At 42.4% G+C, this 14,868-nt stretch overlaps 2 protein-coding genes and 1 long non-coding RNA gene across 7 annotated transcripts in view; 2 read left to right on the forward strand and 1 right to left on the reverse strand.

The window, feature by feature from the left end:
* LOC146507558 (uncharacterized) overlaps positions 1–14,868 on the reverse strand; it is a 401,529-nt gene that overhangs the window by 271,467 nt on the left and 115,194 nt on the right. The window lies entirely within an intron of this gene.
* The window catches only part of fzd1 (frizzled class receptor 1), a 192,914-nt gene that overhangs the window by 164,714 nt on the left and 13,332 nt on the right, over positions 1–14,868 (forward strand). The gene's annotated exons all lie outside the window — the stretch shown is intronic.
* The window catches only part of znrf2b (zinc and ring finger 2b), a 105,255-nt gene continuing 91,390 nt past the window's right edge, over positions 1,004–14,868 (forward strand). For 2 of the 5 annotated variants that reach the window (XR_014876753.1, XM_085176766.1), the window contains exon 1: positions 1,004–1,955. Coding sequence is in view for 2 of the 5 variants with exons in the window: in XM_085176766.1 (XP_085032892.1) it covers positions 1,565–1,955 (391 nt within the window). In the remaining 3 variants the exon portion in view is untranslated. The remainder of the gene's footprint in view (positions 1,956–14,868) is intronic. The other 3 variants (XR_014876751.1, XM_085176765.1, XR_014876752.1) reach the window with 2 other exon arrangements.

Raw genomic sequence — 14,868 nt, forward strand, 5'->3', positions numbered from 1 at the left:
GGCTGCCGGACACTGGCGCCACCGGGCCCTCTGACCACCACCAGTAGGTAACGGGTGAAGTGTCTCGCCCAAGGACACAACGACCGAGACTGTCCAAGCCGGGGCTCGAACCGGCAACCTTCCGATTACAAGGCGAACTCCCAACTCTTGAGCCACGATCGCCCCAATTATCACTGTTAGTGTTCATCTTCAAAGTAAATACTTAAAAATAAATACAAAGCTTGGATAAAACCTGGAGGTGTTGGTTACTCTTGCAGTTTTTCTACAAACAAACCTGTTGAAGCATTATCTAAGCTTTAATTTGAATAAGAATATGTTAACCCCAAAGGGGTCACTTAAAAAAATGCTGTAGCATCATCACTGACACGTGCAACATGCACATTTAAGCAGCTTACAAAAGTAGGCAAAACTCATTTTATTGCACTCTGACTCTATCTCTGAAAAAATGCCATCATCTACCGTCATCTCTGATGAACTTCAGGATTCTCTTCTTCTAGTGAGTTCCTGTTAGTTTGCCCCAAACCAAGAGATGAGGATGGAAAGGACCAGCTGTGAAATATAACTTTAACTTTAATTCCACTGATAAATCTAAATATGTTCTTTGAGAAAGAGGGGGTCTGCGGACATTGTAAGTTCTGTATGTAAGCACCTCTTGAAATCGGATGATTCTTTTTGATACACTCAGTCTATAGTGTTACAGATAACACTACTCAGAAGTATCTACAGCATGTAAAATCAACATTAGAGTATTACATTAACTAATCAGTCATTATAACATAACTTGTGTGATTCTGAATAAGAAGTACTTTTATTTGAGATACCTAAAATGTATATTATTATTTGTGCTTACTTATATAAATGCATAAATTGCCACTTTGTAAAACAGCTATTTAATAACATTAAACTACTGCTAAAGAGGCTTTGGTGCCTGGTGCCTCTGTGATGTGTAGTGGGGAGTTAAACTCGGAAAAGGCTTTATTTTGAAACTTCTGGGCGGAAGTCCCCGTGCGCCTGCCTAGCTTGGCAGCTAGCCTGCGCAGCAAGTCTCCTTGCCGCCGCTGCTAAAACGGTTCAGTGCAGGACTTTCTCCTCCATCACTTCCTTCTACTGAGCAATGTGTTGTGAGGCAGGGGGGTGTGAGGAGCGCCACTCTTCACTGCTTCACGCGGCTCGGGAGCCATGGCGGAGGGGGTACTGAGGACGACCCAGCGGCCGGAGCACAGCGGGTCACCAGGAGCGGCTCAGCACACAAGGAAGGACCCACGTTCTCACCTGCAGCACAGCCTCTAGAACCGTTACTGACGGAGTACAATGGTGACGTCTGCTAAACTTTTCCGCACATCCCCAGCTTTGGTCACGCGCGGCCGCTTTAACTTTTCACCAACTGGCAGTTGTCGATTCTCGATGGTATCGTAGCGACGCGGAGTTTGGCGTGCTTTTCTCTTCTTCCAGGACGTGTGTCCTGTAAAGCCATCTGCCTCGGGCGGAAATCTGGCGTACTGTCCCGCCGTGAGCTCGCACAGCGCCTCGTTAATATTTCAAAGCCGAATCAGTAGAGGTTAACATGGGGGCAAAGCAGAGCAGCCCCACTGCTAACCCAGCTGCTAACGGACGGACCAGAGCCTACTCCGGCTCGGACCTGCCCTCCAGCACGTCCGGCAGCAGCGCTGGCAGGACTGCCGCCCGGGGGGCGAGGTACCACGGTGCGTCCGGAGCCTCCGGACCCAGCACCAGCCAGCAGATCGGAGCCAGGGCCAGGTCTGTTGGGGGCTCGAGTTTAAGACCCCACTCTGGCATTAACATTCCCAACAGCGGCGGGGGCTACAGCTCCCCGGAGTCCGGCGGCAGCAGCCCAGAGGAGGCGGCGGACAGGGAGCGCTCGGGCGGAGGGCAAGAAGTTCCCCGGCTGTTGATTGGATCATTACCAGCACACCTTTCGCCTCATCTGTTCGGAGGTAAGAGCGCAGAGCCGCTCCGCTGCTGTGGTGACGCTGCCGCACGGCTGTTTACAGCAGGGTACAGCGGAGAGGTTAGGACGGGGGGCGGTGGTAATCAAACAGGGTTCATTGATCGCTAGAAACGTAGTATTACAGTCAGCTGGTACTACACGAAGCAGAACTGATGTAGGTCAGTTAGCGTTATGCCAAGGTGCTCCTCAATCCGAGGGAGAGTCAAATGATCGCAGAGGCAGTCACCGGATCACCGGTGAACACGCACCGTGTTCGTTACCTCATCTAAACTTTACAAGATTAACGAAAACCAGAGGTCAGCTCCTTCCAAGAAAAACGATCAGACTAAACGTGGAGCAGGTTTAAGTGAATGTAAAGCTTAAATAAAACATGTTTGTTTGGTTACTTTTGCAGTCGCTCTAGAAGCAAGACTCAAATCAATGCCCACATCTGTCTTGGTGAAGCCTCTACGCAGTTATCTTTCAATTATAAGTGACAGGAGCAATATTTTGCCCTAATAATAATAAATGATGACATTAATTGAGCTGCATTGATGTTACATACTGTTCCTCTGGTGTTACTGTTGAGTCTTCAGTAATGAATGAAAAAGATGCATTAAAAGGTTTGATTCCAGTTAGAGTAAATATGACAGGTGAATCCAAAAGTTATGGTCAGGTGGAACATTAAGTGGTCATCATTAGAGTGAGGAAGAGGAATTATCAAAGATGGGCTTATTGTGTGTCAGCCACAAGTCGTTATTGTCAGTGGTACCTGTGAATGTGAAGCCTGCCAACTAAATCCTCCCACATGACTTTATCAGCTAACATTAGAAACCATCAGCAGATACCTGCAGACTAGCTAAGTATGCGTGTAGCCATCAAGATGTCACCCACTGGTTAGTGATGTCCAGTTAGGAAGCCTAAAGCTGCTTTTGCCATGTGAGGAGGGAGGGGTGGACATTTATTGGCTAATAACATGTCAGTCATGGGTGTTTTGGACAGGGGTTGGGAATGCTGGTTAAAGCCCTTTTATACTGGCGATGCTGGGCCAGACTAATACTGGGGTTTTAAGAGCGATACCATTTCAGTATTCCAATACGTTGAGTCAGACACATGAAGCACACAGACACACAAACCATAAACATATTTGCCTAACATTTGTAATAGCCATAAAGTTATGCCCGTGATTGCAGTTATTTATTTACTCGTTTACGCTCTGCCCAGCTCTACAAAAAAATTACAACTTTTTATTCAGAATGATACAAAATCAAAGTTTGAGGCTCTGGAAAGTGTTTCCAAAGGTCACGGCCAACCACTGTTTTCTCAGCAGTGCTGTTAAACCGCAGGTATTTGACTGTGTGGCCATTAAAAAGTGCTGATTTTTGACATTTCTGTGTCTGTGTTCACCTTCTAAACTGTCTGTGGTGATCTGACCAGCTTGCCAAACAACTTGTTAAGACTAGTTAATAGAGGTGGGAATCACCATACATCCCACGATACGATATTATCACAATACTTAACGCACGATACGATATTATTGCAATTTTTTGCAATAATATTTTTTTATTTTGCGATATTCAGATTCTGTACATAAAGTTAAACTTTATCAATATTCATTTTATCTAATATCAAAGTCTCACACTCAGTCTTTCTCTCATTTCAGTTTTATTGTTGACAAACTGAACGGTTTGTATTACAGTCTAGTCCAACTTAACTGAATCAACCATCTGGTACAATTATAGCTATTCTGAACTATGCAGTTTATGAAAACTATGCAGCCCCTTCAGCAACTGAAGAATTTGAAAGTAAATTAAAACAAAATATAATTTTACATTAAATAAAAAAGTTTTAAACTTAATTAAAATAAAACATGTCTTAAATTAAAATAAGTAAACTGTCATGTTTATTAAACACATTTGGACAGTGAAGGAATGTCAGGATTCTTGCTCAGAAAAAGGATCAACATGCTCTGAAGTCAGAGCACAAAAACCTTTTTGTAACAAAATATCGATTTCTGCTGTCCCTGTATCCATACATTATTAGCAAACAAAATATCACCATGCTACACAGTATCCATTTTTCCCCACCCCTACTAGTTAATGTGATCCGTGGCACACATCAAACTGTGCAGCTAGCATTTTCTTTTACTGTAAGGGCCAACATGGAGGAAGTTGGTCACCCAGCTGTAACTTTACCGCCAAATATGTTTCTGAACAGTCTTGTGTTTGTGTCACAGCTTCGACTGAGCACAAGTTAGAAAGCTGACTGCAGTTCTCTGAACAGTGTCAGCGTTAATGGTTTCATGAGGTAAACGGCACCTTATTCTAAGCTCGACGTTGTTACAGCGATCCAGAGCCTAGCTTAGCTTCAAAGCAGCGGTATGAATTAGCGATGAAGATGCTGGCCCCTGAGTGAGCGGCTCCTGCTGGCTTTAATGACAAATAATGTGTGATGATGACTCATTTGAGCCAAGTGCTAAGATAAACAGCGCGAGCCTCCTTGTGAATGTGCTCTTCTTGGTTTCATTGATCGGCTGTGAGGGCTGTTGTGACTAATCTTCAGACGCTCTAATGCTTCGTGACCTGAGATTGATCGGGGAACTGGGGCAGAGGTCAGATACACAGCTCGGCATGTGGCACGGAGGGAGTCGGTCTGGGAGCTGATTGTCAGCGCAGGTGAGGATCGGCTGGGTGATGCTCTCGGTGAAAACGATTCACATGGCGCAGCACATCATCCAGCACGAGCACAGTGAGTGTGTGTGCTTGTGTCTGTCCACAGAAGGAGTTCATTCGGGGAAGACAATAGAGCCATTTGAGATGCATTGCCCTTCTCCTGGAGAGTATTTAGCAGCAGGCGGTTCAGGCTGGACACTTTCCAGAAGGCATCGTTTTTATATTTATTTACTAGCGTTTGCTGTTGTGCTGTCTGTCAGAACAGTGACAGGTTTTATGCCTTGATCTGATCACAGAATCTGAAGATGTTAAGACAGATCAAACCAATCCAGGCGAAAATAACCTCAAGTAAAATAAAATCAGTCATCTGTCTGATAAAAGTACCTTTTAAGAAGATATTTAAAAGAAGTCCCAGACTCAGCCGGTCTCGTGTCCTCAGGCAGGCCCGGGGGCTGCTCTGATAAAAGACCTCTGCCTCAGGACTACTCACTACATGCTGGCTTGTCGTCTTGTGTGTGTGAGGTCAGAAATGTAGGACTGAAAAAGGCCAAGGAGGAAATAATAACGTGGTTGACACTGACAGCCGGAAAGTTTAATGTCAGTGATACAAGCAGATCAATGCATGTTAAGTTCATGCAGCTTAAATCATGTGTGAAACGCTCTCTGTATGTTTAACAGTCAAAATAGATCCTGTCTGTTTGTGCTGCTCAAAGTGTTCAGATGATTCGGCTGGTGAGTCACGTAATGAGCGCTGAGCCCCGGAGGGCAGAAACAACACTGCAACTTGTTGGACCCTGACAGTTTGTAGAAGCTGAAGCATGCCAACATTTCATTGGTTTCATTCTTATCACCTCTGAAACGGAGGGAAAAACCGATGTGATAAAACTCGCAGGTATCGTTTGATCCATGTGCAGCTGTTGCTTTCCACTCTCTGTGTTCATACAACACTTTGCATTTTATCATTATTATTCATCTCTGACACTTTTCCACAGTGTGTCTTTTGTGCTGTTTATTCCCCTGCTGATCACAGCAGATGGCCCCGCCCCTCCCTGAGTGGTTCTTCTGGAGGTTTTTCCTGTTAAAAGGGAGGTTTTTCTTCCCACTGTTGCCAGGTGCTTGTTCATAGGAGGTGGGCATTTACTCAGTATTATTGTAGATAGAGCAGGGCGATATGGCCAAAAATATTTATCACGATATATATTTGAAAATTTGCGATAACGATATAACTGACGATGTAATTGATGCGAGACAAAATACAACTCCACAACTTTACTAGTGCAAAAAAACCACATCCATTTATTTTCACTTAAACAAGCAGCTGTTTTTTATGTGCATTAAAGCTATATAAAAATTTAACAGTGCAAATGCAAATTCTTTGCTGAAAGTTTAACCAAAAGGCATTTCCAGTAGAAATGGGCTGACATATCCTGAGCATAACCAGGTATAATATCCACTGAAGTTAAAAAGAGGTGCTTTGCTACATTAAACTGCAGTGTGCCAAATAAAAAAGTCAAATACGTATTTTTCGGACCATAAGGTGCACGGGATTATAAGACACATTAAGGAAAACAAAGCAGTCAGATAAATAAAACTTTATTCAACTCACACTTCTTGCTTCCTCCACTTCTGTACCATTGATTCATTAATGCTGTATTCTATCACAGCTGCTCTATTCCCACGTCGTTGCAGTATATTAATGACTAACCTCGTATTGTGGAAGGATTATCTCAGTTGTTCTCCTGAGTGAAGTTTGGTCCGTTTACAGCATCCTGCTATGCGATTGCATTTGTCTCTAACCATCAGGAACCTTCACGTTAACTTTTATCGAGTGGAAAAAAGTTAGCATTCATCCTGCAGCTTCACTGTTTATGTTATGCTAACATAGCTGTGTCGCTAGCGATCACGTAGCACATCATTATATACCACCTAGCCCAACTTCATTAACCCTACAAACGTCACTGCTGTTTAGTTTTCTGTCTTCATTTATGTTGGAAGTGATAGCAGAGCTGTACGTTTGAATTTTTCAGAAATCTCTCAGTCAGAACATGCTACATCCTGTTTAGGTAACTAGCAAAACTAGCGAGCTAACTTCGGCTAGCTTCCTGCTAACTTCTAACTCCGGAGTTTAGGACCCAGATTACTCCCAGATTTATGAGCACCTTAGTCCGACATATACGGCATTAACGGCCCGCTTGCATATCGTACAAAAAAATGTGCTTTGTTGTGTATCTGACGGACAAACACCAAACCAGTTCCACATCACTGGAGCTGCACCATTTTTACAAACTAATTCTGGTTCATCCGTTTCACTCAACGATCCGCTTTCCCCCTTCTCATTCTCCGTTGCTGCCATGCTTTTTCGGCCATGTGCGTATGAAAACATGCGCGTTTTACTCATATTCTATCGCGATATTTTATTTTCTTATTGTTGCCTAACATTGTACCGGTGTTACCGTGAACGGTATGATATGGCCCAGCCCTGGTTGTATAGTCTTCACCTTACAGTATAAAGTACCTTGAAGTAACCCTTGTTTTAATTTGACACTATATAAATAAAACTGAATTAAACAAATCTGCACTTCAGCATCTAGAGAATGTTTACACTGCTACCAGTACAAAGGTACAGTGTGTATTTTGGAGCTGGACGGGTCAGTAACAATCCTGCTATTTCAGACTAAAGGCCAAGCATTTTAGTGTAGTCCAAGTAAAAAGAATATGGAGGTGGAAATGATCAGACTCACTTTAAACAATCTGATTATAACAGCCTTTAATGTAAATCGATGTTTTTATTTGATTTGAAAGAGGAAAAACTGAGCAACTGAATTTGACAGTGTCAGAAAACAACCCCTCCTGTGGACACGTCACTGTCTGAAAGCTTTGGCACATTTGTCACTGACATTTACACTAATGCTGGTAAATCTGCTGTCAGCTGATCCATCCACATGGTGGTTCCACCTATCAGACTCTATTTAATAATAATATTATTGATTATTATTTAATCTGTTTAATAGTAGAGTTAGTAATCACATTATAAGCATATTAAAAGTGTGTTGCAATAATATTTAAAGAGACAGCAGTTATGGTCGAGGCTGTTTACCTGAGGTTGTAAGCAGCAGGTGGATAACATGATGGATGATTTTGTATCTAAACATGAACGATAATATTAATGTTACTGTTGGAAAAGTCTGCGTTAAACAGATAAATACGAGGAAAGGGTTCACAGATTATACGTTTCCATCTTCTTTAAGTTGCCAATCTGTGTTAGTGAATGGGAGCTAGCAAATGTTTACAAGGTATGAAAAATATCTATATGCATAAATTATTATCAAATAAACCAAGAGATAAAACACTGCAACTTCACACATTCGTAGTAATACAGGAAGCATATCTTTTTACATGAGACTCCCTCAACTTTGACACATAGCACCAGTGTGTCTCACCATTCTAAGCTTTAGCATGACAAAGGCTTTTTATCCTCAAGACAGCATGTCACTCTGTCTCTCCATCCATTGACCAATGTGCTGAGGATGGAAATGCTGAGAATCATAATGCCAGGGTACTGAATGAACTGAATCAGGAAGTTTTGGGTCATTGTGTTTGACAGTGCTCTTCATGAAAAGACCAAATGGAGGAATATCCTCTGGAAGAATAGTACACATCCTTCCTGTAGTGTTGCAAAGACTTTAATGGCAGGAAGCAGAGAAACTCTTATTTGAAACCTGTCGTGTCTGCATTGAAATTTCTACTGCAAGTTAGCGCTGTTCCATATCATTTCATCCATAGTACTGAATATAAACTTTTACATAATATAAAAGTTTCTTATCAATATATTGATTACAGAGTGACCACGTGTTTACGTTCTCTGGATGCACAAACACAAACAGATAGCAGACAAGTCCATGCATGTCAGTCAGCAGTGGCTCTGATGAATTATTAAACTACTCCAAGAACTTCCAACAAAGCACAAAGAAAATTGTTCATGTTAAAGATGGAAACTTGTTTCATCCACTGAGGCGGAATCGCTGTCAGGTCCAACCAGGAGGAGATGCCAGCAAGCTGGTGATCGTGATAGAACCTGGAGGCTATCTCACCACCCCTACCTACACCTGCTACCAGCTGTGTCTGCATCAGTGCTTCAGACTGTGGTCGTATATTTCAGTTATTAGGAAAGAGGAGGTGATTGTTGCATGATGTGAGCTTTGCATAACATGCTGTGGTGTTTACCTGCAGTTCATTCAGAGCAGCAATCAGACCTACATCACAGGAGCAGATTGATTATCATCCACAGGGAGAACATGTTCATGCATCAGAGAATTTGAACTGATTTATTTGGACTCGCAGGTTTTTGTTCAAAATAGGAGAAAGTCGAAGAGAAAGAAAAGCAGCACACACTGTGGTAATCGTTGCTTTCTGCACAGGCTTGGCTCGTTTTAAACGAGTCTGAGCCAACCCGCCTTCCCACCGACTTCCTACTTGAATTTGTCTGTGAGCGGGAGGAGCGAGAACAACGGTGCAGTATCTGTAAAACCTGTGAACCAAACATTTACCATTTCGGTACATTTTTCGTAGTACCTTTAGTCTTTATTATTTTGGCGCTGTATGTGAGTGCACGTGAGCGTGTTTACTAAAACACATTCATGCACCGAGCACCACACACACACGTGTCAGGTTGTGTGCACAGGTTGTTAGTGCGAGTGCGAGTCAGCAGACAGGAGTGTAATAATTAACTTGGCTCGTTCAGTATCCTTCTTCTATGATGGCCGCATGCACGGATCAGTAGCGTGCACACACATACACACACATTTAAACTTGTCTGCAGGCTGTGTTAGCAGGTGGTGCGATGGCTTTATTAAAGGTGCTGGATCTTCATTTAAAGAACAGACTGGTGGATATGCAGCAGAGCAGCTTTGCCACACTCAAGCCAAAAACAGTGTGGAAGAGTCTGTTTTTGCTGAAGAGTATGCAACGCTGACAGAAATGTGATGCAAATGAGGAAGAGAGCTTTAAATAACTTCTATAGTGGTCTGATGAGCAGCATGACACATTCATGCTGTGTTTGTCTCAAACACAAACGGATGTGTTTGTGTCTTAGTGTCAGAACCACAGACTGTATATAAAAGATGGACATAGCTGCCATGGCGCTATGAAATGAGCCGATGGTTTTGGCCCCTGTGTTTTGGAATGTCACTGTTGGGCCAGTGGGTGAGATTAGATATTAAAAATTAAATTTGATAATGCTGTCAATCTCGGTTAGCAAGCTGCATTCATAACATCTTTGCTAATTGGCATTTGCCTGAATAGCATATTCACCCCTAAAAGCCGTCGGGCTGAGGACTACATTGCCCAGATGTTGTATGGAATTGCACTTTGTGAATACTTGTGCTATGGAGGCAGGAGTTAGCTGTGTTTGTTTTTGTCCCAGACTGTGTGGTGTAATAGTTTGTGAATTTAAGTGGCTGTTTCCTGCCCTGGATTACAAATACCACGCAGCATTCTGACATTATTTGTGTTCCTGCAGAAAACCTTTAAAGTGGGATCAGTCAGTAATGGAGCCTCTTTCTGCCAATCCAAGCAAGCAGATAAAAGCTGCCACGTATGCTCTTTTTTTTCACTAGTACCTGCTCTGCTCAGCTCAGCTCAGTTTTTTGGGGGTTTGCATTAGGTGGTAGTACCAGCCTACTCAGCTGGGGTTCCAAGGCGATCCAGAAATGTGACCTCAAGAGACTGCATGCCACCGATTGGCCAGTACGCAGCGTCAGTCGATGATTCACGAGAGTGACTTCTTTACAGAAATCAGAACCGCCATTTTTGAAACCCGGCAACAAGGGAAACAGCTGCAAAAAGTCAACACTGTGGTCCAAGCAGCAGGTGTACCATCGCCTCGACCTCCGGCTTTGTTGTGTGTTTGTGTTGCATACAAAGATGTCACAGGTTAGGGCTGCTCGATATAACGATATATATCGGATGACGATATAAAAACGTCTATCGTTTCATTTTACGCTATCGTTTGTTTCGTGGTGTCGCAAAATAAACTGTTTACGGCAACATTTGTTCATGGTTTTGATGTCACTGTAGTTATTAAGTTCTCTCTTTCTCTTATATTTAATATAACCACACTACAGACGGACAAGCGCCTGTTTTTATGCGTTGTCGTTGGCAACAACAACGGTAAAACCCTTTCCACATAAACCTTTCACAATAAAGCTCAAGATCCTGTTGAGACTTTTCAAAATAAACCGAATCACGTGAGAGATGCAGAGTATTTACGGATCAGAAGTAAAAAAGAGCCGCCAGGTGCTAAAAAATAAAGCTTAGACTCAAACGTTAGAACAGGCTTTTCCCCGCAGCACGCCGTGTAATGAATACTCACAAAGAAAACGGCGCCGTTACAACTTATGTCTAAAAATGTGTCGTTTCATGCATCGGTTAAAACACTCGACTCCAGCTACACGACGCGCAGCTGGAAACACTTCACGCAAGTCGAGCTGCCCGAGATTCACAGAATTTACAGAAAATGTTACATTTTTGTGATTTATATCGTTATCGGACGATAGATGTCTTATATCGGGATATGAGATTTTGGTCATATCGCACAGCCCCGTCACAGGCTTTTGGACACATTGCTATAATGACCTCACGCACACATGAGCTACTCAGTTTTAATGGAAAGCGGCCATAGCAGCTGAGGAGGTACCAGCTGAAACACTTACCAGCAAATCTGCATATTCCAGTCTGGTCTCAGTTGAAGCTCACGTGTTATTGATGCTCCCAGAGAGCAGCCTTTATGTGCATCCTTTTTTTTCCCAATAAGCTACTTTTAGTGATTACACTTTAATCTGAAGTTTAGGTCTGATTGAACCAGGTGCCAGCAGCAGTAGCTGCTTAACATTTAACAATAGTAAAATAAAATAATCTTCTATTTTTGCAGGATCTGCACAATATTGTCTCATAATAACACTAAAAATGGGTTTCTACCTTGGGTGAAGCTTCTTAACCAGCTGCTTAAAGTCCTGTTTGTCAGTCATTCCCATCCACCCTTTGCTCCTCCTGTGATATGGAGCGCAGCTAGCGAGGGTTCCAGCGGTGTTTGGTCATGTGTTTACATTCTCACCAGCTGCTAGCGTCTCCTTCGTATCCTGGTTTTACTCGTCACTGTGTTTTTGCCTGAAGTGGTCAAACGTGTTTGTTGTTTCCACCTAAAGGTGAAATACTTTAAGCTTTGTTGGAGGTTGTTGATCGCTGCCTTTTAGGTGCTCAAGCTGATACTTGGCTCTCAGACATGCCCAGACTTGTGTTGTTGTTGAGTGCACTAGGGAGTGCAAAGCCATATGACATAATAATTTGACATTTTTATACTATCTAAAAATGCGTATTGTCACAGATGATATGATATGCCTCAAAACTATCCAGTGCATGTAAGGTTCTCGATAAAAACCCTTTAATTCCAACGAGTAGCGGTCATTTTTCACAAACCACAGCACAACCACTGACTGAGAACTTCTGTACGGCTGATTCAGTTATATATTAAAATCCTCACTGCAAAAAGAAAAAAAAATATTTGTTTTTACTGCCAGGAGTACAGCGCTATACAAATGCAGGCCATTTTACCATTTTACAGACTTTTAAATGATAAAACAGAAAATTCTGACAGTATGTTGGTCTGTGCTGCTTACAGATAGTCCCTTTAACTTTAACATGTTTTCTGTACCATTAACGGACCTTTCTGTAATAGTAAAATGTGAAAACTACCATTTACAGGTGTTTCCTTTCACTGTAACTCTTTAAATATACGTTACAGTTACAACCTAATTAAATGAATCTGTGCTTAGTACACAACACTGGTACATTTAATGACTCGTGTGTTTAATGTGAAATATCCTTTTATTCTTCTCAACTCAAAAACGATACCAAAATATAACGACAGAATCCATTTGACCATAAAATGACTCAACAGCTGATACATGAATAATAAATATCAAAGTCATAATCTTTACAATCTGAGCATTTTATTTTTCCTGATGTCAGTTTGTAGATTTGTTCATATACATGTATTCAAGTGGCAGTTTTCATCAAACAGGATACGTCACACACATTTACACACATTTCATTTAGCAATAAGCAGAGTACCTTTAAACTAGAATCATGGCTGTGCTTGTTTGTTTTGTTCTCTGTGTTACGTCTGTATAACGTCCAGTTTTACTGGGTACGCCCAAAGAACACAGTGATGTCTGACACACCAGCAGCATCTGTCAGAGGCATTTACTGCGCTGGTTTGTGGCATTTTGGGGCTGATGCAGGTTTTATGGGAGTAAAAAAATAACAATATTCATATTTCAGCTACACAGAGCCATGAAATATGAGATACTACTTGTGACCTACACGGATTGCATTGCCCATTTTTTCCTCTGTCATTCTCCAACTACAAAGCTCCTGTTATTCCTCTTCACTTCACTAACATGTATCAGAGTCTTTGTTTTGATGTATTGGGTGGGTTCTCCTGTCCCCACAACCTGCTCTGTTTCCCCCCCATCCTCTGTCACCACCAGCACGGGCACCTTGTCTTCAGACTTTTACTTCACCTTAGGGCTGCTCGATTATGGCAAAAATGATAATCACGATTATTTTCACTGAGATCTCGATTATTTGACGATATTTATTTAACAATAACAATGTTGAATAATGACTTTAAAGATTGTCAAAAAGAATATAAAATAGTGTGCAAATACTGATAACAGTGCAAATGTTTAGTGAACTTTGCAGTGTTGCTCTGTGGTGCAGCTACGACACTGTAGCAAAGTTTACACACTGTGTCTACTTGATCCACGTCTGACTCATGAACCCATAATGTTTCCACACCACTCAAGTTTTTACCTCTTTTCAACCAACAGCAGTCACTCTCCTCTCCAAATAACTTCTGCTTAGCTTTCCGAGCTTCCCTCGGGTCCTCTTAATCAGCGGTCCCCAACCCCCGGGCCTCGGACTGGTATCGGTCCGTGAGTCATTTGGTACCGGGCCGCAAGAGTTGAGGCTCAGGTGTGAAATGTATAGTTTTCAGGGTTTTTATCAGTTTTCAGCGTTATTTTGTTATCATTTTTATCGTTTACTCGGTTTTCCTTGGTCTTTTCACGTGTGTTATGAATAAATCTTCTTTTTTTTGGTACCGGTACTAGTTTTATTTTGTTGTATTTATCCGCGACACCTTAAAGGCCGGTCCGTGAAAATATTGTCGGGCATAAACCGGTCCGTGGCGCAAAAAAGGTTGGAGACCGCTGCTCTTAATTGTTGTGACACGTGTTCGAAACGCAGAGAGGTGCGCTCGAGTTGCCACACGGAGCAGCGCGAGAGTAAAGCACGAGGGAGGGGCTAATAATCAGCTCAGTCGTTTTTAATGATCGTTGAAAAGCCCAGATCATAATCGAGATTAAAATTCGATTAATTGAGCAGCCCTACTTCACCTTAATAGCATTAGCATTACTCGTCTGAGTATCCTGAGCATTAACATTGTTAACTTTTAGAGCCCAACAGATTTATTGGCAGGCTGATCTTATCGATCATTAGAAACTATTATCCTGTCTATCAGACGGCTGCCCCACCCTGAACCTGGTTCTGTTCATCCCACTTTCACCGAGTGTTTGCTCGTAGGGGTCGTCTGATTTTCTCTGTATTGTTGAGTTTTACAATATAACCTTGAGATAACTATTAGTGTGATTTCCCACTGTTAGGTTGAAATTGTTAAATGTTGTCATTGTGTTACTTAAATTTGTAAGTCTTAGTTCACACTGTATGATCAAAGACACTCCTGTTTCTATTGCCCTCCCCAGCCTGTCGAATGGTGGGGGGGCTGTAGTGTTTTATTACAGGCACATCCTACGTGAGGGTCCTGTCTTCTTGTTTAGTAAACTTCCTGCCTTTATGACCCTTTTGGTGAGCAGGAGGTCACACAAACGCACCCCAAACACACACACACATACAGAGTGTTTTAACCTTTTATAACCATAGGGGGGTTTTACAGTGAGTGTTTCTTCACAGAAGTACAAGGCTGCAGGGGAAGCTGGTTCTTTAGACTGCTGCCGCCCGGCTCCCCTTGCTAGCATGTGAAAACCGGTTGAGCTGCTCGTCTTTCTTCGTTAACAGGAATAAGTCTGTAAACCAGCGGAGCCTGTGGAAGCGCAGACCCAACAACCACCTTATAAATAAAACTGAATTGAATTTTAAAGGGCCGGCCTTTTGCAATGCTCCTTTTTGTGT

This window comes from Neolamprologus multifasciatus, chromosome 11 (assembly GCF_963576455.1).
Source record: "Neolamprologus multifasciatus chromosome 11, fNeoMul1.2, whole genome shotgun sequence".
NCBI lineage: Eukaryota > Metazoa > Chordata > Actinopteri > Cichliformes > Cichlidae > Neolamprologus > Neolamprologus multifasciatus.